Source organism: Squalius cephalus (assembly GCF_949319135.1).
Source record: "Squalius cephalus genome assembly, chromosome: 23".
NCBI lineage: Eukaryota > Metazoa > Chordata > Actinopteri > Cypriniformes > Leuciscidae > Squalius > Squalius cephalus.
This window is the reverse complement of record NC_137144.1, coordinates 16,547,273-16,575,097: the sequence shown is the minus strand read 5'-3', so window position 1 is coordinate 16,575,097 and position 27,825 is coordinate 16,547,273. Positions and strand designations below refer to the sequence as shown.

Sequence of the window (27,825 nt, the reverse complement as noted above, 5' to 3'; positions counted from 1 at the left end):
AAACACAAAAAACAATGATGATTCTCATTGAATCCATTTGATAGTTTTGATAGTATTGTGTGATGAAGTTATATATAAAATATGCAATATGTAAAGAAAATGTAATGTGTGATTACTGTGTTTTTGCGACAAAGTTGTACTGTTCAAATGTAAACACAATGAACTGTCGTTGAGCGCCACCTAGTGGACACACAATCATCCAGCGATAAAGGCTAACTTGAACTGTAGTACAAACACCTTCAAAACGAGTCAAACCAGACCTGTTACATATCTGTCTAGACTTATATTCAAGTCAAAACAAGTCCACTTAATAAAAATACAGAAAACATATACACCATCGCGTTTGTTTCCACCCTCGTATGCGTATATGACGTCTAAACTTTAAGCATGGATTGACAGAGTTATGGGATTAATGTCCACCTCACTTGTTGAGACACAGAAGTCCCTCTGTTGTTGCCTTATTTAAAATATTTTAAATACAGAAACTAATTTAAGAACGCTAACTTAATTCACGAAAAAGAATTAGTATTGCCTGATAAGAGGCGACTGTCAATTATCGGCCCCTTTAAGAGCTTCTGTCGCTGTCATTGACGAAATTTCCTGGTGTGAAGTGAGTCTCGCTGGATATCAACAACAGATTGAAAGATACCCCAAATGATGATTTGCAGTTCGCATGCGATTCTAATCCGCAATAACGCTGCAAATAACATCTGACAGATAATGGAGTCGCATTGTTAGATCAATGTGTCTGCTTGGGCATTTTACGCAGGATTTCTCATCGAGCTGGTAGCAGGTGGCGACGGAGCGGGGCGAAGCTCGAATATTCATGCCTTCCTGTTAATGAAACTTAATTACGGATTCCGTGCAAGGTGGGTAAGAAACTTTCTAACCCCTTTCTGGTTTTTAATCCCACTGCGGGCGGGGCGCGTGCTACAATGTGTCGGACTGATGAAGCTTTTGTTACATTGTTGCGTTCGAATTCGAAACCTCAAACTCATTACAGCGCGCGCGACTCGCGAGCGAATGTGCCACATTGTTTGTAGTTTTGTGCAGCGCAGCACGCTTTCTGGACATGTCTATTTCACGCTATTAATTAATATATTATATGGCTTAATGTGACAACCATCCCTTACAGTCAAGACGAGGTAAGAAAACGATTTAAAATTTTGTGCACGCACACGAAAGCCGCCATTCTATACACGGCATCGATCTATAAGATGTTCCATAGTGACGAAAGGCTTTTTAGGTCAAGGCATTAGTCGGCAATCTATTGATGGTGTAGCTGTGTCAACCCTCGATGTTTTATTGATGAGATCCAACTTGAACTACACGGGGAGGTGATGAAGATGCAGAATGCTTGGGATAGGCTAAAGCAAGCATTGTGTTAACAAGATGCTTTTTATTATTTAACAGTGGATTTCAATGAACGAGGAAGCATGTAAAAAGGCGCTAAACATCGCTGACAGATACAGTAATAGGCTGCGGAGGTTCTGACAATAGGGGCGGGTGGTGTTTGGAGAGAGTATGTGGGGAATGGAGATTGCCACAATGCCAGTAAATGAGGCTGTAAAGGGAGCACAGAGGAGCAGCCTGACCGCTGAACTCATCTTCAGAGTCGGGAGAGTGAAAGGGGAGTCGCCCAGTGGCGTCAGTACTGAGAAAATAGTTTTGGTAGTCACGGTGTTTACCTATGATGTAATTCTAATGGGTGTTAATATATAATTACAATATAATGGCGTCTTGAATGGAATACAACAGTCATGGAACGTTGTTTTCTTTTATAACGCATTTTGTCGTGTATTGTACATTCCTAGCTATCAGGAAACGTTCACAAAATGTTGGCTAATGTTCTGGCAAGGTTCTTAGAACGTTTAGTTGGGCGTTTGTTGGGACTACAACGCGAATTGTTCCGAACTACAACGCGCTTTTTCCTGATCTTGTGAAGTCACAATGTCACTCATTTAAATAATCCTGCCCATGGAATAGCAAAAAAGGGGGCGAGGCCTAGTCGAGCTGCGCTAGAGAAGATGAAGAACACCTGCATTAGTAGCGTTTTGTTTCCATGTCGAAGAGACGCTGTTTTTTCCACCCCGGTTCCAAAACCCCTTTGTTTGGCCTTCCTAAGGCGGACGAATTAAAAACATTTATTTTTAACACTGTTCCTGACTATTTTAACCCCAACGTTTATCTGTGTGCTGCACATTTTACGGAGAACAGCTTCCAGAACCTATGAGTACAATGCCAGCTATACACCCAAAAGCTTTTCATGAAAGATGGAGCAGTTACCACTTTGTCGGGACAATCGGTTTATGAATCGCAACCTGTAAGTATGTTTTAGTATTTGTTTGAAAATGCCCCCTGTACCCTCATTCACTATTCCCTACGTTACTTCACTAATATAGTTTACTTGAAGGAGTGAATGAGAGTGAGTGAATTTGGAGTGCGCCGTAAGGCCTGCCACTTTTGCATAGTTTGTGTTTGCTGTTTAATCATTTTTTTTGTCACAAACTGGCAGCTCCAGTAGTAATGTAAAGATTTATCTTGAACTCTTTCACAGAAATTAGCTCGTTAATACAAGCTAAATGTAAAGCTTTATAGCTTAAACAATTTAATAGTCAATTAAAAAGGAATTTATACCTGTCAGTGCTGTCGAATCGATTATAATCGATATTATATATGTGTGTGCGTTTATGTGCACAGTATACACACAGAGACATGTATGTAAATATACTGTATATACACACATATTACATAAACAAACTTTTCTGTTAGATGTGAATAATTGCGATTAATCGATTTAACAGCATTAATAACTATGATGTTACGCTGCACCCACATTGGACCAGCGGTTTGGAAAATGGATGGCTGATTCAGCTGCAGATGCCATCTTCTGCCACATGGGAATTCATTTGGCACGACCCTTGCTGTGCATTGAGTATTCTCTAGCTGTTGAGCGTACATCGGTTGTGCACTCGTTTTTGTAGTGCATTGTGGGTTGAATGAGTGCATTCGATAACGTCTACTATGGTTTCAGACACCATTACAAATGGCTGTCCCCTCAAAAAGTGCCCTATTTAAGGGTATAGGGGGTGAATTCGGACACAGCCACAGACTTCACTTGTTTCATTACTGGATGAATCAACATTTTTGAACGAATCTCTTTAACGGTCACTTTTCGCCACCTACTGGTGTAACAATGTAATTGATTCAATCTTTATTTGAAGCGTCATTACTTTCAAAAGGTGATTTACTGTATTTTGATTGCTACCACATACATCAGTGTTTATATCCGAACTATAAGCTTTTATCCCAGTACTTCTGTGTCAATTTGAATTATTGTAACAGAAATAATGATACTGTGTGGTTGAAAAGACTGTTTGTGATGCTTTTTCATACCTATACATGACAGCTGCTCTGGCTGGGTCAGCGGCAGCACCAACGCAGATCTGAATGTTCGCTGTGATCGAACTTGTCGAAAAAGGTTTAATAGACACAGGCGAATCAATAATGTCATTAAGGAGTAAGATCGCGTGGGTGTTTGAATCAAGATCGCAATCTTTTAACGATTAATCATTTTAACGATTAATCTTAATATGATTTTAGATTCTGTTTTTTGGCAAACTTTTATTTTGGTATCTTCATTTTTAAGGCCTTATGTTTCAATCTCATAGATATATGGATCTCAATGCCATATATGGACCGCAATCCCATATATGGATATATGGAGCTCCATGTCCAAATTGTTGAATATTACCCATTTTCAATTGTCAAAAACCAAACGTGGGTCACTTTTCTCAGGTGAAAATTGTCATTTTGACCTCCCTCTACAGAGTAGTGAATAGCAAAAAAAAAAATCATACATGACATTTTATATTTTGGCTTTAATCTCTGTTATGTTTATCATAAAACTGATTTGTTTCTAACAATATAAAACATTTGAGCTGGGGAATTTTCTGCAATTTGGGTGATTTGACTTTTCAAGATACGTTTATTTATAAGTGTTAATTTTAAGGAAATTATTTTCTTGTACTATGAAACATAAGAGAGAAAAGGAAGGTTTACTTTAGGCCTGATGTAGTACTCTTTCACAAGCAAAACTTTTTTAGAAAGAGGCTGTGATTAGTTGTCACACTCTGTCATAATTTCTCATAAAATGCTGCGTTCTAATGAGTTTAAACATTGTAAATCTGACAAATGGGTGATAAATACCATCCGCAGATATGTTTCCGTTTCCCTCATGAGAGCTGCTTGAAATGTCTGCTTATTGTAAAAAAAAAAAAAAGAAGAAAAAAAAAAGTCCCTTTCTAATTCACAGGAAGCCAAAATCAGCCTGCTTAAGAACAAGGCGACTGGTGTTAAACCTCAGTACTATCATTATCATGTACAGCATGTTGTCTGAGCTCTGGAAGTGAAATTAGAACTGGGTTGGAGGTTTTGAGTGTCTAGGCACGCATACGATCGCTTTGTTCCCAGGCCTGCTTTGTTTGCTGTAAGGTCAACTAACTGCAGGGAATGCAGAGTTTGGAACACTAATAGCGTTATTTTGTGCCCCACTCTGGGCCCTTGGTTCCTGGAGAGTTTTTTTGTATAAATAATCCAGTCACATGTTGCAAAGCTGTGTTAGTGTTTTAACCTCAGCATTCTCAGGGAATGTTTGTAGATGCACAAAGACGTTTAAGACATTGCCTGAGGAAGAGCACAATAGTTCATGACCTGCTTCTTTCCATGAGTTTAACAGCCGAATGTCCTGTTTCCATTAGGTAGTTATTGGCAAATATTAAGATTAAAGATCCAAAATTAATATTATGTCATTAATTACTCACCCTCATGTCGTTCTAAACCTGTATGACTAACACTTCAGTGGAACACAAAAGGAAACATTTTGAATAATGTGCTGGTTGCTTTTTTTCTATACAGTTACAATCAATGTGAGTGAGGCTTTCAAGCTTCGAAAAGGATGCAAAAGCCATAAAGTAAATAAAAAAAAAAATGTGGGTTTTAAAATGCTTTATTCTGAGACCAGTTTTGTGTGAGGAACTGTGCTGTTATTAACTAAAACAATTAAAAATGATTTTCTGTAATTCAATTAAAACCTAAACTTGTTTTATTTCAGTTAAATGTCAATGCAATAGTTAATATTTGTTTGTTTCAATTTTTGTTTAAGTTGAATTACTAAAAAGGCTTAAACTATAATATAAAATAGTTTTATTATCATTTTATTTTATAGTTATTTATAAAAAAAACGAATTAAAACGTCAAAATCACAATAAAATTACTAAAACTAAAATGAAAACTGAAAATATGTTTAAAAAAAAAAATGACACTGAGGAATAAAATGACACTCTAGAGTCTAGACTATACCAAATTACCAAAAAGCCAATAATTGTTTTCATTTTATGGCCAAATGGTTGATTTTAAAATGCAACATCATTTTGTCTAAAATAATAAAAAATAAAACTGCTACAAGTGAATTTGGGCATCACAACATTATAATGCACTGTATAAAAGATTGCAATTTGTGTTTTTAAAGATTATTTTTTGTTTTAAAGTACCATAATCTAACGCTCACTAAAAGTTAGTGGAATTGAGCATTCACAAAAGAATACAGATTCTTTCGAGTCAAGTCTTTTCAATGAATCAGTCAATTCAGTTCACAAATCCTGTCTATATGATTCGTTTACAAATCAGAAGTCATACAGATTTTTTTACGGCATGGAGGTGAGTAACTTTTACTTATCACCTTTAGATAGATATGAAATGTCTGGTTTTTCTCACACTTCAAACTGGACAAGGGTCTCACTATGGGCCAAAACGGCCGTGAGGATCATGGGGCCTCTACCTCTGACCCACATACTGTACAGAACAGGGTGCTGGGCCACACTAGTCCCACATCAGCTGATCTCTTTGAGATTGTAGCAATTTCTCACAGCGAGATCAGGCGTCCCAGTTCACAGACCTCAATACCCAGTCCAGAGAGACTATTATTGTGTAAGCGAGTGACTGTCAGTTGCACATTATTCCTGAGCTAAGAATGGCTGGCTTTGTCTTACTCCGCTTCTGGTTTTCACTTGGACAATAATATGAAGAATGTTTCTCAATGAGTGTAAATATTCATATCGTGGTACTTTCTATATTCAGTATGTGCAATGAACATATGAGAAGCCAGAACTTGGTCTAAATGAGAATGATATTTATCAAGATAGTTTTGTGCAATTGTACATTTCTTCATCGCTGCACGGTTTCATGTCAACACAATGACTTAGAAGCTGCTTTTGTCCCTACAGGGTTGCCAGCCGCCATGTTAAGATAAAGACACAGATCTCTGTGTTGAACATGCTAAAGCGTCTGGATAAGATAAGGTTCAGAGGACCGAAGCGAGATGAGTTCCTGGACCTTGCCGAGTCCCCCAACGCATCTGATAGCGAATGTAATGACGACGTCCCAGTAAAACAGCGGAGCTCTATCAAAGACACAGAAGAGCAGCGAGACCCTGTAAGTGACATCCCTTCATATGTGGGAATATCAAGGGAGCATCTGTCAGAAAGTGCTGAAGATTTCTTTTCTTTTTTTAAAGTTGAGTGTTTTGTCTCTGTAGAAAAATGTAGAGATGCGATAAGATTGTGAATAAGCCATTTCGAAATGGGTGTAAACCTCTATTTTGAAGATTTCATAACACCAGTCATAGAAAACCATTCAGTTCAACCCCCCCCCAAAAAAAATCTATTTTAATTTCTTTATTCCCATTCCGTTTTTTTAAATGATTCATTGGTGCATGTTACTCAAAAATGGATTCTTGATCTTTAATCACTTAGGCTGTGCACGCACACAGTATTGAGTATTGGCTGTTTTCTCACTTTTTTTGTTGTTGTGTGTTTTGGTTATTGAAAGGAAGTGTGTTTTACATGTCATCGCTGTTGGACGGAAACCAACAGTTTTTTTTTTTTTTTTTTTGTTTTTTTTTTAAACAATTGTGGCTTTATACATGGCCGGACACTTTCATGTGGCATTTATATTCTTAACATTTTACCAAAATCAAGCGCAAATGGAGTTACAAGTTTGTTGACCACCGAATTTCAGAGAATTTTGGACATGCGTGGTTTGTCCGTCATTGAAATGGCCGCATCTGAGGCAGTAAGTCCATCTCATTACGTTTTCATCAACCTACGATTTATAAAGTTTATTGTAGTGGTAAATTTCTTTCTGTTATTGGGCCAAAATCTCATGTTATAAAAGATGAAGTGCTTCGCACAGGCTATTTTAAGAACCACTGTGCTAGACTGAGACACTCTTTTCCGCTCCTCAAATACATAAAACATTAGTCTTTACATATATAATGTTTCCTGAGTAAACACTGCACTTATTCAAAGAACCAGTTCTTTATTTACCCTTGCATTACAAACAAGCAGAGACTGTTCAAACTGCATGCGGCACTTCATTTAAGATTGAGGCAGGTGAAGTTATGAGGCTTTACTGACCGGTTTAGTCACAAGCTCTTTTTAATACTTTTCATTGGTTAAATATTTTCAAAAACCCGCAGATAGACATAAAGGGTGATCAATAGTAATGAGTTATGAAAAAAACAAACTAAGCAGTATAGAAATCTAAGGTTTCCGCCCAACAATATTCATCTCAGCGACGCTCTCAGCAGTGTGGGTGGAGTCGGGTTATTCGCTAACCGTTTTTTTTTTTACTGGGGTTTATGTAGAAATGTGTTGGCTAAATGTTTTTGACTGAATATTAAACAAATTTATGAACTGATACTTGTAGAATAGAATTATTAATAATAAAAAAAAAAAGTGTTCCCCGTCACTTGCTTCCAGCCTGTATTTAATTCCTGTTCTTTGCATTGCATGAAGAGGCAGACAGCCAGATTCCCAAAGGACTTTCAGCCTAAACATCCATTTGCTTCACTGTATTTCTTTCTGTATAAATGACCTCTTCCTGTTGTTGCAGCTGAGAGTTCCCTCCATCGTTCACACCCAGACTTCCAAATACTTCTAGTCTTAAAAAAAATCTCAAGATGTTATCTCAAGATACTCAAGCTGCAGTGTCTTTTCCTGTGGACGTTTGTTTCTAATGCCCTCAGTGTCCAGCACTGACCTTTAATGTCTTACATGTAATTTTACAAGAAAAGAACTGATCGGAAACCACGTTTTGAGAAAATGATGTTATTATGGGCTTTCGTATAGGTCGGCCTTGTCAAAGCACGTTTTCTAAGAAATTGCATTTGCTGCTTCTAATTTGATAAGCGCTGGAAAGCTCACCTACGAGAGCTGCTGTGTCTCTGCAAGCTTATGAGCTGGTCACCATGGTTACAGCTGCCGCACTGGCGTCCGGTTGGTGACTAGAGCCGTGATTTGTTGAATCCTGGTTATGCTGAACTTCTATGAAGATGATGCTGTAACGTCTCTGGCAGGCTGGAGTACAAATCTGTGAAATGTCTTTTACTGGACTCCTAATGGACACTCATTTATTAGACCATAACGTGGCCATATAAAAAAACATTTTTAATGCACTGATCAGTTTGGAGATTTTGGGCCATTTGGCTTTTCATAACATGTTGAATCAGACTAGTATTGCTGTCATTGCAATTAATTTCTCTTACTGATTTTCTCCAGGCTGGTTCAGGGACTCTCACCATGTCTGCTGCTCTCAACCAGGACTACAAAATGTGCGATTCAGACCGACTCAATGAGGTCAAAGGTCACCTGGAGATAGCCTTACTGGAAAAGCACTTTCTTCGTGAGTAACCCAGAAAAATTCTTGTAGCATCCCTGTTTTACATGGTTACATCGTTTTAAATTATCATCACTGCTCCCCTGATACACATCCTATTCTGTTGCTGATTTTGCAGTTCTTTTCTGTGGGATTTCATGCTTTATAATGGCCCCATTTTTAAGCCATTGTGCTTCTGTTCTAAAACCTTGCAAGTTGTATCACTGCGTACTGTCTGCGTAGTCAGCAGTTTAAGGCAGCTGTCATGGAACTGGTTGCATTGACAGTTGACTCATCGAAAGTGAAAGCGGTGAACAGTGATCCTAATATGACTAGCGCCCACTTTCAGCAAGTCAGTTAGGACTGTACATTACCTAATTAATATTCATGAGCCAGGCTGTGATTTATAATATAATATAATATAATACAATATAATATAGCTTGCTTACCTAGGATCACACTCTCAATACATTGAAATGCTTTATCTAATTAATATTGATGAGCCAGGCTGATACATATTTAATAAAAATTTAATACTTATATGCAACCTTTGTTATAATTATAAATATTTAAAGATTATAATTGATTAAAGTATATTATTGTTATTAATATTTACTCTTAATAAAAGTATAATGGTAAAAAATAGTGTTTGTAATCAACATTTCATTCAACACAGGCCATTGTGGATGTTTTCTTTTTTTTTTTTTTTTTTTTTTTCTTCACTGAGCTTGTTGCAGTGCATTTAGGGATTGCATACTTACAACCACACCTATGATACCTTGAAATGCTTTTGGAATAGGGCTATTATATATATATTTTTTACATATTCTCAGATGCTTTAAAATTTAGTTTTAACTTGGATATCCAGAATTTGTTAGAAACGGCTCTTCAGGAAAAAGTGATTTGTCCTCCCAGGCCTCCAGATCTGCAGTATATCTCAAGCTAAATGGGTGATGTCTCACTGTGTCTGTGGATTTATCACCCCGAGCAGTGGAGTGAGATCATTCTCATTAGGACGGGAGCTGCCTGAACCTTACGGTGATAAACCCACCATGTATACTGCTGATCCATCTCACCTCTACCACTTTTCAATTAGTGAGACTTTCAGAAGCAGAGATTAGCCCTCCACTGGGGTTCATACACACACACGCACGCATACAACAGACGTTTTCTGGAGTAGTATCATCTTTTTCTTTATCTTTAGATTTTTTCCAGCATGTTGAGGCATTAAAATATCTTGTTTCACATTTGATAATTCAGTATTCCATTCATTATATTGGCTTAAACAGAACGTTAGTTGTGTATTACGAGATAGGGAGTGTCTGGTCTATTTTTAGACCCTGTGTTTGTATTTGTATGTATGTGAGTGCATACGAATTGCCCTCGAGCACTGCAGTACTGGAAAGCAGCAAAAGGTCAGACCTGGGCGGCCAAACTGCTGCTGCCCAAAAAAGCAGACTGGACTTATTAATAGTTTGTTACACAACAGAGGCCTCTCCGCTCTAAAAAGAAAGAGAGACCTAATGGCTTTGACTTAAAACCTGTGAATGATGATGCTGCAAGGTTATATGCGGTGAGGTCAAAGATTTGGATGCTCTTTTTGTGACTCTTCACATCTGGACTGTTCTGTAGATCAGTGGGTTGTGACCCGGAAATGGGATCTAATTTAATTGTATAATATAAAATAAGGAAATACAAAATGTGTATGTATATATGTATGATATATATATATGTATCATATATTATATGATAAATCAGTGCATTACATTGCAGTGTAGTCGTACTGTTAACATTTATGACTGTGAAATGAATAAGTCCAAAGAGCTATTGCCCAGTTTACTTGAGTAGCATTAGTCTACTCGTCTAAATGCCAGGGGCCAGTAACAAATGGTCATAAGACAGATCTTCATACTTCCCATCCCTCATCTCACTGTTCTTGGATCAAATGACATGACCTCTTTGGAAGCTGCAGCTGTCAGTTTTACAATAGAGGTGTGCTAACTGCTAGTGACCCCTTGCTCAGTCAGAACATGCACCATGTCAACATGAAAGACATTCATTGCTAATGTTTGGCTAAACTTTCAAACATATCATACTTCCTCAAACATTTATTTTAATTATTTTTTTCCCATTCAACTTTCTGGAGGAAAACGGTGCTTTAGCTTAACATGAGTAGTTCAAAATTCATTTCATCAGATTACTCTATGATGAGCTAGCATTGGTCCATGGTTTTGTGTAGCCTTTACCATTGTGTTAATGGTCTTTTTGGCAGAGAGAGGCATGGCTGATTGTGTGAACTATGTGAAAGGATGCTGTCAGTCAGAAAGGCTTTCATATGCTTAATTGCTTTGGTGTAAATGGGCCATTAGATGCTATCTTTTTTTTTTTCTAGCTTTTTTTTGCTCCAGTAAGTTGGCGTGAGCTGAGGCTGAAGTTTGTATTTCAGAGAGGGCAGTGAGACAGCACAGCTTCAATGAAGGACAGTGGGCCAAGAACCAATCTGGCAAACTCATTGAACATGTCCTTATCAAGCCATAAAAATGTTGTTTACATTTTCAAGTTCCTTCTGCATTGTTACTGCCTGAGTAATGTGCTAATTGCTTATGGGTTAATTATGTAATTACTTTATCATTTAATTATTAACATTTTAAAAATCTGAGTTTAAATAATTAATAAATAATTATAAAATTGTGTGTATACATATATACACAGTCACGCACAATTTTTTAAATATATTTTACCATTCTATTTGGTGCTACTAGTGGCACAGAAATGATACCTTCACCTTCAGCCCCAGTGCAAAAGTAACCAAAGTACATTGTGACTAAGCAACTCAATGTTTAAACGCGACGCTAGGTTCTATTACATTTCCTTGTTGACTAATGGGTTATTGGCTTACAGTTAGTTACCATTACGTTTACAGTAAGTGCCGTTTGAGTTCAGGGTCTCATCTGTGCAGTGCAACATTGCAACACAAATATTGTTCTAAGACTAAGTGCTTGTAGCATGGCAAAGATTAATATCTGCTTACAAGATTATTTCTGCCACAATTTCACTGTAACCGTAAGCGAGGTTGAGTTTGCATACCAGAACATGAAAAAAAGCTCACACAATAGCACAAATCTAGCAAATGTTCCCAAAAGGATTATTCATGTAAAGCTCCTAAACATTTGCTTTGCACAACATGTTACAGGAGATTAGGATATCTGTAAGTATTCTTTGATTTGTTCTTATTCTTTATTATTATTAATAGTAATATGATTTATTATTATGATTTATTGATATTTATACTTTTGTACAACTAGATGTGCTTGCCTTGACACTCCAAACACGCTGTAAAGTGAAGAATAGCATCATGGCTATAAATATTCATTCCGATCCATTGTTTTATCACTGTGAAACAGCTTGCTCAGTCCCTCCGTCCACTAGCTCCGGGTTTAGCGACGGCCCCTATGGTCTGCACTGATCATCTGGATTCAGATATCTTCTCTTTTGGCGCACCTGCCCTTGAGCCAGCGGCAGGGGGTCTTTATCATGACTATAGCGCCTCTGTGGGAGACTCAGGAACTGCTGAATTATAGATGAAGATGGGCTTGTGTTCCAGGCAACCTTGAAGCAGGCATTGTGTGCAATAGAGGGCAGGTGGAAAAACTACTCTATTAGGGCTGTTGTGCTGGTGCATGAGTCCAGAGGCAAGAAGTTTTCAGAAAACATGCTCTTTGTTAGAACTGTGATTAATTTATTTTCGTTTTGTTAGATCAAGGACGATCCGTCTCTGCCAGCAGCTACATGTTTGTTTGACTCGAGAATCATCAAGTTCTCTGAAATTGAGGATGAAGTGTCTCGAATCTTCCTCTGCCGAGTGTCCTGTCCTGTGAGAGAGCTTAATTTAGTGTCATCTTTGAGATTTAGGATGACTAGGATCCTGTCATCCTAACCCTCTGGAACAAGTTCAATTCAGCTATAAAGCAGCTCTACAGAAGACAATAGTGTCATTATTCAGCTCAGTTCAAGTTTTGTTCTCATCCGATAGTATCAGCGCGGGTCAAATCAATATTATTGAATATTAAGTGTCCCCAACTAAGCAAGCCAATAGAAATCAAACTCCACCAGGTGATTAGAAATGGAGAAAACAAACCATGGGAGAAACCAGGCTCAGTCGGGGAGGCAGTTCTCCTCTTGCCTAGATGAACATTTAGCCAGTCATTATTGCGAAATAAACCTTAAGAGAGTGATACAAGATCCTGATCATGCTGTCAGGGTTTATTTTGCAACAACGACCAGCTGACCCTTTGTATCGCGTATATTTGACATCTGTGGCCAAAGAGACCTCAAGCTTGCTGATGGTCTCCGAGTTCGTTTCCTGAAGTCAACAGCAATCTCCTCAGTCCTTCAATCATGCAGTTGAACTGTTTTCTTTGTGTATTGCTCACAGAGGAGGAGTTGAGGAAGCTCCGAGAAGAGATAAATGTCGACACCCTGAAGCAGGAGCTGGAGAAAGAGAAATTGAAAAGAGTCGATCTCGAGCAGAAAATGAATGAAATTCTCAGATCCAGGTATGGGAGGTGATGCTTTTCCACAGTATAGAAGTTTCCCGCAACATCATTTGACACGTCTATAGTATATAACTTAATAAATAAATGTTCCATTTTAGTTATTTCTATATTTATTTGTTGTTAATACTTTCTAAACAATAAGTGTGCTTGGTCCAGACTAGAAGATTCACCACCTCCACCTCCACCTCCAAAGCCACAAGTCACTTCAGTCAATGGAACAGGTAAAGCTTATAGAGATCTTGAGACCCACTTACTTATGCATTCAATTGGAAATTGATATCTCTAATAGCAATACATCATCATAATCACTTTTTGACTCTAAGGGCACATTCATTGTTAATTTATTGATTTTTCTTCATTTTATTTTTCAACAATCTCTTTTATTCTCTAATAGAGTACTTTTTCTGTAGCACTGAGGCTGTTAGGTAGTTGCTGTCAAATATGTTGAATAATGGTTCACACCTAGATTTTTTTTTTTCTGCATTTGATCTTGTTTTATGCGTTATTATTAGAAAATGTATAATTAAAGCCCAGGTATACTTCGATGTAATTTTCGTCATCAGGAGGGCCCGCGGACGTCTCAGCACACCGTCCTTGTGCAGCCCAATTTTTGTTTCTGCTCGGACAGTTCACATATAACATCGCATGTGCGAGTGACCTGAGCACTTGAATACAAAGTCTTTTTAACATCTTTCCACGCTCACGGCCAAATGAGTATCCTTCGAAAGGCGAAATGCAGATTATTTTCGGGCCTTAAGCAAGTCTTATTTCTTAATTACAAAAAAGATATGCATTACATCATAATCTGGGATGTGTTTTGCACAAAAATGCAGCTTTTATTGGTAAATGCATAATAATTAGTGATGCAGTCTAGTCCTAAATAAAATGTTTTTGTGTTTTATGTGGTGTTGAGTAACAAATTTGGCTTTACTTTTGCTATTTGTGTTCTCATATGGCAATGGTTTGGATGTGCGTTGTGTAATTACTAGCTGCGGGCACACAGTCCCTCATTAAGAATAATCCGGATTCATCAACATTAGAACGAGAAGAATAAATTGAATTGGACACACACCTGTCCTGCCTGAAATTGTGTGTGGCAATTTTGTTCTGTGCGCTAAACAACACTTTATTAGTGATTGAGAACCAGTGCCCTTATTTTGAAGTTCATTTGAGGAACAAGATTATAGTTTATCCATCGCTTCAACTGATTGATAGCGGATTTTTAGCTTTTGTCTTTCATGCTTTAGATATTTTGTTATATCACAGTTCATACTTTTATTATTTTGTCAACTGCAATTCATGTAGAAGAGGAGTTGTTGTTTTTTCCATTTCACCTATAATTAAACATCTCTTGAAATGGCTGATTCTCATTTGTGATCTGAGAATATTACAGCCCTTTTCGTTTTATGTTTATATTGTGAATCAGTTAAATGTCTGCAATGCTGCATTGAAGTGTTGTGCTGTTTTTGAACTGGTAGGGGACAAACAGAAGGATACCTTAAGATCCCGGCTGTGGAAATGGCTCTATGAGCGCTTTGGTGTTTATATCGAAGACTTCCGCTTTCAGCCTGAGGAGAATACAGTCGAGACTGAGGAACCACTAAGTGCTAAAAGGTGACCAGCTCAAATAAAGCCTCGTTTAGTTTGTTTCGATTAATAATTTACAGGTTTTGAAGGGAGGTTGAACAGAGAACTGCTCAAGCCATGGGTCATTCAATGTTATGCAGTACCTTTTGAACTCTGTAAACCCTGGTCAGACTCTGGTCAACTATACTAAAACATTTAGAAGTTATTTACCCAAGTATTTAAAAGTATTAAATTATACATGTAATATAATAGTATTTTTTCTTTTTCTGTGTGTGTGTGTATAATGTATTTAAGAAATATTTGCATGTATATACTGTGTATATATATTTATACATACTTTATATTATATATAAATATGAATATTTTATATATAAATAACACATTTTTCTTAAATAAATAAACTTTATTTTGGATGTGATTAATCGTTGGCCAGCCCTAATATTTATATAATATTTTTTTCTGCTGTTTTTCCATTAACTTTTTGTTTGTTTGTTTATTTAACTTGCAAAAGACTTTCATAAATTGCTGAAAATTTCATAAATCATAAAAAAGAAAAATGGCAATATCCACTAAACCCAAAGTAAATTTGAGAATTTCATTATTTATAGTTCAGCTTTGTTCAGTTAATTGTAATTTTATGAAAAGAAAACTAACATGATTTTCCTCTTTAAAACTTTTAAATCTTAATGAGTTTCATATTTTATCCAATATATTCAAGTATACTTGAAAACATGAAAATGTACTGACTGCATAATAGGAATGACCTGGATGTAATTGAATGCTAGGTGTGATTAAAACCCATTTTGGAATCAGGCTTTTTTTGCTAGATTTTTCTGTGTTTTTATACCTGTTTTTATTGTATATTTTCTATATTTTAATTGTTGTAATGTGCTGGATGGAACATTGAACTGGATGTCTTTATATGCAGTCTCAATTTTCATGCTATTTCTGGCTTTATAATTTCACCCTCCCAACGGATCTCATTAAATAATTAATTTTCTTTTCTCCTCTTTGCAGATTAACTGAAAATATGAGACGACTCAGTAAGTGTTTTCATATTGCAGCCCAAATAAAAAACCCTCCAAGCCATAATGCTAAATATTTTAATGGATTGCAGCCCTATTTTAATTCCCATCACCTCTGCTGTGTCACGGGCATGAAACTGACTGTGTTCTGGTCTGTGTGTTGCGTGTGTGTGTTTTCAGAACGGGGTGCTAAGCCTGTTACTAACTTCATGAGGAACCTTTCTGCCTTATCCAGCTGGCACTCTGTCTACACGTCAGCCATCGCCTTTATTGTGAGCACAGCCCACCCACACAAACCCCTCAAACACCATTCATCACTCTTTATCATGTTTATGTAGCCTCCCAGTCCAAAGTGTCTGTTTTACTACCATAATTAAAACAAATAAAGCTCATTGTTGTCTGCATACCACCAGATTTGAAAAAGCCCCGCCTCAGGTTAAAACTAATCTGTTACACGGTTTAATGTTTATTAGTTCGGTGTGATAAAAGTTGGCTGATCTTAAAATACTAAAATGTAGATAAATAGTGCCACCACGTGTTTCTGTATGGCGGCTGACATGATTTCAACACTGCCAGAAACACGCCTGACATGCCGTCCTTCATTTTAATGTCTTCTTCCCTCTCATCTTTTCCACAGATCTATATGAATGCTGCCTGGCATGGCTGGGTTATCCCCATGTTTCTATTTTTAGCCATTCTGCGGTTGTCCTTGAATTACCTCATTGCAAAGTACGTCCGACATAATCTATCACTGGTTCAATTCACAACTAGTTCACAAACACCCATGTGCTGGTTGCATGACATGGGATCTGACCCATAATTGGATATCCTTTTAACTAACCTATTATTTAGCATAGAAAAAAAAATACATTTAAAAAAATAATTAAATGTTACATTTAAATCCTATTGTTTTTAAATGTTTTTTTTTTTTTTTTGCATACTAAAACAGTTCTGCGTGTATCTTTTCAGGGGTTGGAGGATACAGTGGAGTATTGTGCCTGAGGTGTCCGAACCGATAGTAAGTATTAGCCTCATTTGAATTTATTAACATCAGTAAGTTGTTAAATATAAATGCTTGATTAAAAGCCTCTTCTTTTTATTAGGAGCCTCCAAAGGAAGATCTCACAGTCTCCGAGAAGTTCCAGTTAGTGTTGGATGTTGCACAGAAGGCACAGGTAAGTGATTTGTGACTTTGTTCTAGCTGTGGTGGTGTAATGCCGACACCTTTCATTTTGCTTCACACATAAAGCTGTTGACGCACAAGTGACGTCTTTTCACAGAATCTATTTGGAAAGATGTCAGACGTATTGGAAAAAATCAAAAAGTGAGTATGTTAGATATTGAATTGTGGGATCGGCCGGTATAAGAGTATATACTGTGTAATGGTTCAGATGCCATTTGGTTCTGCATTTATTTATTTTTTAAATAAATATCAAAAAAATGTTTTTAACTTGTGTATTAACAGTATTATTATTTAGTTTTAAAAAAGTACTATTGTGAGAGAGCATAAAGTTGATGTAAAATTAATAGTACAATGATATTGATTTTTTTGGTAGTACTGCCTGTTTAAGTATGTTTATTGTATAAATGTATATTTACATACATGTATGCATACTATTATGTACTGTATATAATTGCATTGCAGTCTGTTCATGTGGGTGCAGCCTGAAATCACACAGAAACTGTATGTTGGTTTGTGGATGGCGTTCATCACTTCCTGTTTGCTGCCATATAAACTCTTAGGTTTCATGATTGGTAAGAAATTCAGTTTGACATGCAACAATAATTTTAATGTGCTTTTTTTTGTCTCAAGTCTCTAATTTTCATTTATTTGTGGTTATTTCAGGGTTCTATGCTGGCATCAAATTCTTCATCATTGACTTTATCTTCAAAAGCTGCCCAAAACTGAGGGACAAGTACGACACACCCTACATTGTATGGGCCAACTTACCCACAGACCCGCAGCTCAAAGAGCGTAACAACGCCACAATGAGCAGACGGGTGAGTGAACTGTTCGCGTGCGCAACCTCATTGTTCCGGTTTCAAAAAGCTTGTAAAATATTAATCCTGATTCCTATTTGTCTCTTTATGAGGAGGAACTTGTCAGTTATGACTGAAAAGGAGCAATAGTTTCCTCTTTTTAGTTAGTAGCCTTTATTTAACCAAAATAAAACTCTTGTTGGCAAAAATATTATATTATATTATATTATATTATATTATATTATATTATATTATATTATATTATATTATATTATATTATATTATATTATATTATATTATATTATATTATATTATATTATTGAATTGACCTGGCCAAGCTGTCAAAAAGAACATTAATTATAATATAGTCATTACATTACATCTTCATCTTAGCCAGGTCATCTTGAATAAGAGTTGTATCTTGGTGCTAATAACATCTTAAAATCAGTTAAATATCATTTAAAATGAATTTAAAAAAAACAAAAAACTAAAATATAGAAATAAACAGACAGATCAAAACAGTGTCTACAAGATAGTTAAACATGATTTAAGCCAATGGAGGATATGTAATTCCTCTTTTTGATTAATAAATGGCAGGATTTTGGTTTGTGTGATGGTCTGTCACATGTTTATTCTGTTATTTTTCCTCTCTCAGCTGTCTGGGTTCGAAAAGGTAGGGATCTAGTGTGGCCTTTGGTTTGACAACAGTGCCTGTGTTTGCCACCAATGGCTGGTCCTGCGTGTGTGTGTGTTTTATGTGTGTGTGTGTGCGTGTGTGTGTGTCAGGAATATGCAGTATGACACTGACAATGTCTGTCGACATTTGGATCAAAAACTGTCTTTTTAAAAATGCATCTTACTAATTTGCACAAAATGTAAATGAACAAGATTGTAAAAAGCACCAGGATGTTTTTGATCTATCGTCATCAGACAAGGTGATAGTGTAGAATACTGTGTGAGTGTGTGTGACATGCGAGGTTTATCTGAGAGGTTCTCTGCTGCTCTATACTATAGTTTAGTGTAGAACAATAGGCGTAATAGTAATTTGAAGCAGTGACCACATTAGAGCAGTCAAGCTTTTACATATTTTAGCAACAAATTACACTTTATGGAGACATTTGTTGAGAATTAGAAGGAAACTCATCCTTTTCTATTTATGCACGACTTACAGTACAAGTTTTTTCATATGATTACATAAATGCCTTGTGTAGGTGGCTAGAAATTCTGAAAAGCTTGGCTCTTCTGGTGTCGCCACTTTGTAGTGTTTACTTTTCAAAGCTAGTTTACAATTACCTCAGAAAATGGAGGTAAAGTGATGATCAGATGAATTATATTAGAAATTAAATTATATATGCATATATTTACTTTCAAAATGGTTGTTATTTGAAAATGTTGCATATTATGCAATTTTATGACTATAGGATTCGAGTTTTTGTCATGTTTGAGCAGTGGCCTCAAAGTGGCTACATTTACAGTAGTCAGTTGTCAATTATTCAACATTTCTTTTGCGGATATGTTGTATTTGCAGACGTACTCTCTATGCACGAAGAAGCAGTTTTCTGCAAATATAAGGTTTCTTCAACTGTGGTCACTTGTCATGTAGATAAAAAAAAAAAGAAAAGAAAAAGTAAAGTCCCTTAACATACACTTTTCTCACTCTCAAAAGTGATATATATAATTTGTCTGCTGACAAAAGTAGACACACATAATTCAAATGAGAAAAACATTGAAAATTGCCATAAATAGTTTTCACACAATAGATGTTAAAATTTTACTTGGTTTATTTTACTGTTATTATCATAGTTTTATTTTTTATACTGTTTATATTATCATAGTTTTATTTTTTTAGATATTTATAGATTTCATTTCTTTAAATGATAAACCTCTATAACAACAATTAACGATAAATAATGAAACTGATATATATAAACAAAGTGAAAAACCTATTACAGTAACAATAATATGTATTGTTATTATTATTAATGTATGTTTTAAATGAAGAATCTTTATTAGTATCATCATCATTAAAAATTGGATGGCATAAAATAAGAGTGCATGTGTATAGTTTTATTATATACATCTATAATAAGACAATTAGATGTTTTATTCTTATTATTATTATTGATTTGTATAACCTAAACAATAAAATGTAGTCATAAGACAATTAGAAAGTATCAAAAATAGCTCATGACGGCATTGAAAATGTATCAAATTGAATTGTGAATAGAATATTAATTTATTTTATAGTGTATATGTATGTATAACAAATAGCTCTTCTGCTAATTTTAGTATAAATCAACTCCTACGACTTAAAAGTGCCCGTAGTTGAAGAAATGCCCATGAACATTGATCAGATGACATCTGTCTTGCTCAGTCCCAAACTCTAACACATTCTGTAAATAAATGAATACCTTGGTAATATGGTAGTATGTTGGTGAGTGGTAATACCTATGATAAGTGGCTGTTTAACTCCGGCTTTGAGCTTTGCACTAGTCCTCAGCAGCACCCTCCTCCAGGCATCCCTCGCTACTGTTTGGCATCCAACCCAGAGAACCGAGTCTGTCACCAGGAGTCCACATGCAGCTGAGCCACTGACCCATCATACACTGTGCTATAGGTCAACACTGCTGCTTGGCTCAATGGCATTCACTGGTTTTATGACAATTGACAAGCTTCCCCCACATGGGTGCTGTTTTTGGGGCCCTCAAGTGCTGATCTAGGATTAATTCTGTTCTTTATCTGGTGAGGAGGTAAAAGATAGCATTGATCCTTCATTGGCACACAGGAACCTGGGGCTTTATTTACACATCCTGCTCCTAAATTAATCATTTTGCTTGTTCCCCGTAGCAGATCCAGCCAACGGTAGCACGTGGCGCTCAATCGGCTGGGATGTCATGCGGGATTGGTCGTGAGGAGGAAAGCGGACGGGCTTACAACACCAAGAGAGGCCCGTTTCATGAAGTCTTCAACTTGTCTGAAAATGAGCGCCCCCTGCCAGGTGGGAAGGGAAACTGCGGTAGCCTTTGAACATTTCATATGGACTTTGTTGTGTCTTTAATTGTAAAAGAATGTTTGATTTGATTCACAGTGTGTGAGAACGGATGGCGATGTTGCTTGATCAACAGGGACAGGAAAATGCCGACTGACTACATCCGCAATGGTGTCCTCTACGTCACAGAGAAGTATGCATGCAGGACAGCAGTATTTTTCCATTAAATGGCAATATTTACCAATTGCATTTACTCTGAACAAAGTTGTAAATGTTTAGTCATATTTTAGGCACAAGAGTTGCATGAGAGAATTGCTAGGCCCACTGCAGTCCTTCATGATAAAACTGTGTTTTGTGTTTTTAGTTACCTGTGTTTCGAGAGTTCCAGTTCCCGGGCGACCTCCTCAAAAAAAAATAAAGTCATCAAGCTCCACGACATCACAGATATTCAGAAGGTCTGCCAAATGTTTTGTGGATGATTAACTCATTTTTCTCGAGTGCTTTGTTCTAACTGGATTCTCCACATATGTTAACAGTACAAGGTGTTGTCAGTATTGCCTGGATCTGGGATGGGGATCTCGATTACAACACCATCCACTCTAAAGGTAAGTGGCCAGCAGCCAATGTACAGAATATCAGAGAGCGTATGTGTATATATATGAGATGCACCGATACTAAGTTTCTCCACCGATACCAATAGCCGATTATTCATATTCATATTCATATCTGCTGATACCGATTCTTTGATTTTCTTAAGGGGAAAAAAATCTCTCCCAAATAATGCTGCAAACTATACTGAGAACCCTCTCATTTGGTACATTACTATTATATCAGAGGTTAAAATTAACAACAGAGCTCAAACGATTATTTTCAACTGCTATTTATTTTCAGATATAATAAATGCTTAAATAAAAACTGAAATGTTGGCAGTTTTCATAAACTCTTATGAATTTATTGGAGCATGCATATACAATTAACCAAAAGTAAGCTCTTCTCTAGTGATTTTTAAAGCTAACTAATGAATATCGAGTAACTTTCCTGAGGTAAATGCAAGGTTGAGCAACATTGTTCACACGTATCTCCGTGGTTTAAACCGATTGATCAATTACATTAAACATGATTCATTTTGGTAAGAAGTACTGTATCTTTCAACATACTTTCATGCATGTTTTTTCATACTATAACTTGTATTTAAGCTGCCGCTTGATCGGAGGCGCTACAGCACTCTGTAACATCACATTTAAGAGCATCACCATTTATTGTTTGAATTTCGTGACTACACTAACTTTTTAAAATGGACAGAATTTGAAAGCTGAGACTTTTTCTTATTAGAAGTAACAAAACACAAAGCTCTTTGCAATTATTGGATGGGAGGTGTGCTACATATACTGTTTTGTATAGGGAAATACTGCAGACAAGGCAACCCCGGCTTGAACTACGGTGATTCATAGGGTCTGCTTTTGTCACTTTTTTTGTTGTTGTTGCTGGTAATGCGTTGTTGTCACGTTAACTTGCCCTAAATTCAACAAAACAATCTCAATGTAATACCGGAATCTACACTTTACATTAGATCTGTCATAAAACTTTAATTAAAGGGATAGTTCACCCAAATATGAAAATTAGCCCATGATTTACTCACCCTGAAGCCATCCTAGGTGTTTATTACATTCTTCTTTCAGTCGAATACAATCAGAGTTATATTGAAAAATGTCCTGGCTCTTCCAAGCTTTATAATAGGAGTCAATGGGTATATTTTTTTGGAAGTCCATCAAAGCTCATCCATCCATCCATCCATGATAAAAGTGCTTGACACGGCTCTGGCAGGTTAATAAAGGCCTTCTGAAGTGAAGGGTTACTCTTTTGGCATAAGTCGACTTGCGTACGGCCGTCTACCAGAAGCTGGTTATTTTAGTCGATAAAGTTTTAAATATGTATAATTTTCTTACACGAACACATCGCTTCACTTCAGAAGGCCTTTATTAACCCGCCAGAGCTGTGTTGAGCACTTTTATAATGGATGGATGGATGCACTTTGATGGACTTCCAAAAAAAAAAAAAGCTTGGAAGAGCCAGGACAATTTTTTAATATAACCCCGATTTGTATTTGTCTGAAAGAAGAATGTCATAAACACCTAGGATGGCTTCAGGGTGAGTAAATTATGGGCTAATTTTCATTTTTGGGTGAACTTTCCCTTTAAGTCTATCACGATAAAAGTGACATGAAAATTATTTGCATTAGTATTTTGCCCCCTTATCTTGAATTTGGGGGGCATTTTTGTTCGTTTTCATGGTATTTTTGCCCAAAGCCACCATTTATTTCCAACCCTGATTTTTTTTTTTTTTTCTTTTAAGTTGAAAACAGTTGTGCTGCTCATTATTTTAGTGTAAACCATGATAAAAAAAAATTCAGAACTTTCAAGTATATAAATTTCAAACAAACAGCAAATATTTGGAATGGCATTTTTTTTTTCGTGTGTATGTATGTGTATATATATATTCTATAAATAATATGCATGTATTGTTTACATACTAAAACACATGTATATACTACTGTGCATGTGTAAGCTAAATATTGTAATGAGTATCGTTGCACACAGGTTTAATTAAAAATAAATTAAGTTGTAAAGCTACCTGTATAACTTTTTTTTTTCTTTTTTTTTCAGTATTATTACTTCTAATTTATAATAATTACTTCCTCTTTATAATAGTAGGATATTAAGGTGAAATGTTTCAAGGTTGTTTACACAGTTCAATTCCACCCTCTCACCCTGCTAGGTTTCTTTGCTCATTGTATTCTCTGGCTCCAAACCATGGCACCACAGTGAGCACCAGAGGCAGCTGTTTACCACTGTAGCTAGGTAACAAAGAAGGTGCCAAAAAAGGAAAAGCTAGTAGGCTAATTGTTTAGCTTGCACACTAACTGAAATAACTGAATGTGAAATGCTTACTGTATTTATAGCATTGGTTATATTATATGATACGGACCACCTAAAAGCTGCATTTTGCTAGATTTCTAATCAGGCACCAAACCGAGTGTCCATTACATGTTCTTTCAGCCAATAGAATCGCTTCTACACCGGATCGCTTTCATACCAACTGCGATTCATACTGAAGTCCATGCAAAACTTTCTGTGATGTCAAATGGACCAAAATCACTAGTGTGAAAAGCACACTAACTTTTTTATGCCTCTTCCGCAGCCTCTAGTGTTTGGTGCCATGATTCATCGGGACGAGGCCTTCGATGCCATCAACACTCAGTACATGAAGATCATAAATTCCACAGCAGCTACCACAGTCACAAGCCCAGAGACATAACTGGATCAACATATGACATAAGGTAGTCCATAAGGCAGTCCTAACCTTAATGTAGCACTATCCTAACCGCTATATGGAGAAGATGGCTTCCGGAAGTTGTCCGCCCAATCTCCAACCCAAAACGATGGATTTGAGGAGAAGAAACTGCAAAAAAATTAATAATTTCATATTCTCTTTTAAATGACATGTGAGTATTAGGAAGGGGTGTTTTATATAATGTTCTCTCAAATGGCGTACTATAATCTTACACAAGTGTTTGTCAGGATGGGTCTTATTTTATAAGGTTGGGGGTTGGTTGTGCTTCTTACTTGTTTGTCCTGTGTCCTACAACAGCGAAATGCCACTTCAGAACAGGAGCTGGTACTCCTTTGTGTCTCTCGGAGGGCTCTGTGTGATCCGTGTGTAGTCAGACCATATAACCTTCTCTGAGCTTACCGCCATTTTCACTTAATTGCATCACCGCTGGCCTTGCACAAAGAAACAGCACTTAGTGTTGCTGAGAGCTTTTAGATGTGATTTAGGGGGAAAAGGAACAGACTTAACCGTCAACCGAAATCCATACTCCCAACTGCCGACCACACCGTTCCTTGGGACGCGCCAACTTTCTCATTAGTGATACTTATGACAAAAAAACGACCTCATTTTAAAGGAATAGTTCACATATTAACCCAGAAGGGAGATATTTAGGCAGAATGTCCAAGCTGCTCCTTTCGCCCAAATAGGAAAAATTCTGTCAACATTTACTCACTCTCATGTTGTTTCAAACCCATATGATTCGCTCCTTTGTTATGCACTAGAAGATATTTTGAAGAATTTTTTTTTCTTTTTTCATACAGTTAAAGTCAATGGGGTCCAAAACAACTCTGGACCCCATTGACTTTCATTTTATGGAGAGAGAAAAAAAAAAGTTTTTAAAATATCTCCTATTGTGTTCCACATACAGGTTTGAAACAACATGATGTTGGTTAAATATTAAAATACTTCTTGGCTGAACTATTCTCATACTGGTCTGTATCAGGGTGCTTTTTTGTTTGTTTTTTGTTTTTACTTAAAGCACAAAAATATCACCAGTCTTACTCATTAAATGAATGTGCACAAATAAAAGACTCTTCAAACTAAGCAGGAATTAGCTGGTAATGTTAATATATTAATTCTCATTCCTCGTCATTGAGCCCTGAGATTATTGAAGTATTAAGGCCTTTTGAATATGGTTAGTTAAATGTCTTCATTTAATAACATTGTACCCCCAAAAAAGATCTGATTATTGAAGCAACCACAGGCTAATTTGTCTATGTATGTCATATGTTATGATTCTTCTAAAAGTGTGCATAGGGAACTCCAAATTAACTTGATGCATAAAAACTACTAATTTGTTTTACTCATTCATAACATTTCTATTTGTTTTACTCATTCATAGCATCTCTATTTGTAACTTTTGACTATGCAGATTTTTACAGCTCGTTTTGGATTAAAAGCAGGTCTTTTCTTTCTTAAGAGAAGAGGGTCTTACAGTATGTCATGGTTTTCTGTCCCCAACACTTCTTTTTTGCTCTTTTAATGTTTACGCGTTTCAAAATGTGTTGTGCTAAGTTGCACTTTAGACAGTCTTTTATTCTTTTGTTTTATCCGTTCAAGCCTTGTTTCTCACCTGCCTTATTCTGCCTGATTTTTTTTTTTTTCAGACCATTTGCCACTTGAAATTTTCTTTCTTCAAATCATTTTGAGTCAGTATATGCCTGTTGGAGTTAGACTCTGGACTCCTTGGATGCTGTTTGTTTACCATAGATTTTTATATGGCACTTTTGGGCTTAATAAATATATGACCACTTACATAGTGGAAGATCATTTAGTTAGAATAAATATGATGGTAATTTTGTCTGTGCAGAAGTATGTATTTGTGAAAACGCATTGTTTTAACATTGTTCTAAAAATCAAATTCCATTATTGATTTTTGAAGTGGAAAAATTGACCACCAATGATTGTCATTTGCCAAATAAATATGTATTGTTGTTTGCGCTCTGTTTCTGCCCCAGAACAGTTTCGTTTACAGACATTTGTGTTCCACAATGGGCTAGTTTGATCCCTGGAGCAATGGGGGCATGAAAATTAGCCATGGTTGCCTGTAGTAAATGTTGAAGGAGCTGGAAAATCATAGTTTTTAAATGCCTTGTTGAAACATTTTATTCTTTTATTTTGCATTCTACCATATTCTTCATCCAGCTTTAAAAAATGGATTATTGTTCCCTGGAAGTCATTGGCTGTAGCATGAAAGGGTGTTTTTGTATTATTTCACTCAGTGTATTACTCTGTTCAAGTTGTTTTACATGGTTGTACTTGGTTGTATAGCACACAGTTGTCACAATGGCATTTACATTGGTACGGCCACCCAGCAACTGGGTTTAATAGACTTTGCAGAGAAGCAACCACCGTAAATTGGAGTCTAATTACTCAGAGACATGAGTAAATCTGATGTGCTGAATGTGACTGGATGTTTGTTTATCAAACATTTGTATTTACACTGGATGTACATGTCTGGTATACTCTTTCCTGCTTTCCTCTGATTAGTCTTCATTGGAGAAGAAATAAACTCGGAGTTCTTTGTAACCTTTATTGTTTGTTTTCTTTTTTTCCACCTGTGGAGATGCCAAATAGCATTACACAATGAATGAGACACATGTCAGTTCTAATATATCAGAGTGCCCACAGATAGTGTGATGTTTCACTAGAAGGCACCACATGAATCTTAACCTTGATTAGAGGGCTCCACTACTGTATGTCTTTCTAATGTTCCTCGTTTTGTTTTGGAGGTCTCCTACAACAGGTTTACGTTCAGCTAAGGTCAAAATCTCTGTAATTTCCTCATGATATACATTGCACATCACCTCATTTCTCAAAGAGCCTGAAAACAGGATTTGATCTCTCTAAACTCCTCCTTTCTGAGAGCCTACTCTGCTCTGATTGGTCAGATGGCCCAGTCTGTTGTGATTGGTCTATCGCTAACAGCGCGTGTCGGAAACAAAACGGCTATTACCATATCTGAATTTCAGCTCTGGAGGCTTCCTCATCACTTGTATACACTGTGATACAGACGACGATGGCGTTGGTTTTACCGGATCAGTTGAAGCCCATGCAAAGTGGATTTGCTTTCTTAGCACAGAAAACGGTGTCTTCTCGACATGTCGACAACACACATCAAACTCTTCCTGGCCTCAGCTACAACTACGGTGTTTGAGGGAGAGTCAAAGTAGAATTGTAGCGAGTCAATGAATTGTAACGATTCAATTTCTTGTGAATTTGTTACAAATCTAGGGGTTTGGAGTGTTAAACTTTGCAGGACAGTGGCCCTCCAGAAGCAGGATTGGACACCCCTGATTTAGGTGGACAAAAATGGGTGCGAGAAAGAATTTCACCTTGTTTTACACAAACATCAGAAACCTGTGTTCTGGTTTGGTCTTAGAACTCAAAGTATACTTCGAAATGTAATGAGAAAAGCACTTAAAAACATCCGTTGCTCTTAAGGTGTGGTCACATTGAACGTTGATAATTCGTTCATTACAATAGGAATCAGGAATTTAATTTGTGAGTGAAGGATTTCCCCACCATTTCGCAGTGGGTTCAGGTTGACCATGCAAATTTGCAAACTGAAAGCTGATTGGTT

The 27,825-nt window shown here is 36.6% G+C and overlaps 1 protein-coding gene across 7 annotated transcripts; it reads left to right on the top strand.

Moving 5' to 3' along the window:
* The first annotated feature begins 403 nt into the window (after positions 1-403).
* Positions 404-26,775, top strand: gramd4b (GRAM domain containing 4b). Of its 7 annotated transcripts, none has more exons than XM_079859740.1 (20): positions 404-610; positions 770-869; positions 6,285-6,492; positions 8,619-8,742; positions 13,151-13,271; positions 13,428-13,492; positions 14,750-14,885; positions 15,876-15,901; positions 16,064-16,155; positions 16,521-16,612; positions 16,853-16,901; positions 16,987-17,058; positions 17,164-17,207; positions 17,529-17,638; positions 17,730-17,884; positions 20,711-20,861; positions 20,952-21,045; positions 21,217-21,307; positions 21,389-21,457; positions 24,051-26,775. In XM_079859740.1, exons 2-20 carry the CDS (start codon positions 841-843, stop codon positions 24,165-24,167), a joined length of 1,845 nt encoding a protein of 614 aa, XP_079715866.1. In that variant the 5' UTR covers positions 404-610; positions 770-840; the 3' UTR covers positions 24,168-26,775. The 7 variants fall into 7 exon arrangements, with proteins under 7 accessions (XP_079715866.1, XP_079715864.1, XP_079715863.1 ...); XM_079859738.1 differs by adding an exon at positions 18,519-18,536 and having other exon boundaries at positions 578-869; positions 20,714-20,861; XM_079859737.1 differs by adding an exon at positions 18,519-18,536 and having other exon boundaries at positions 578-869.
* The last annotated feature ends 1,050 nt before the right edge of the window (positions 26,776-27,825 follow it).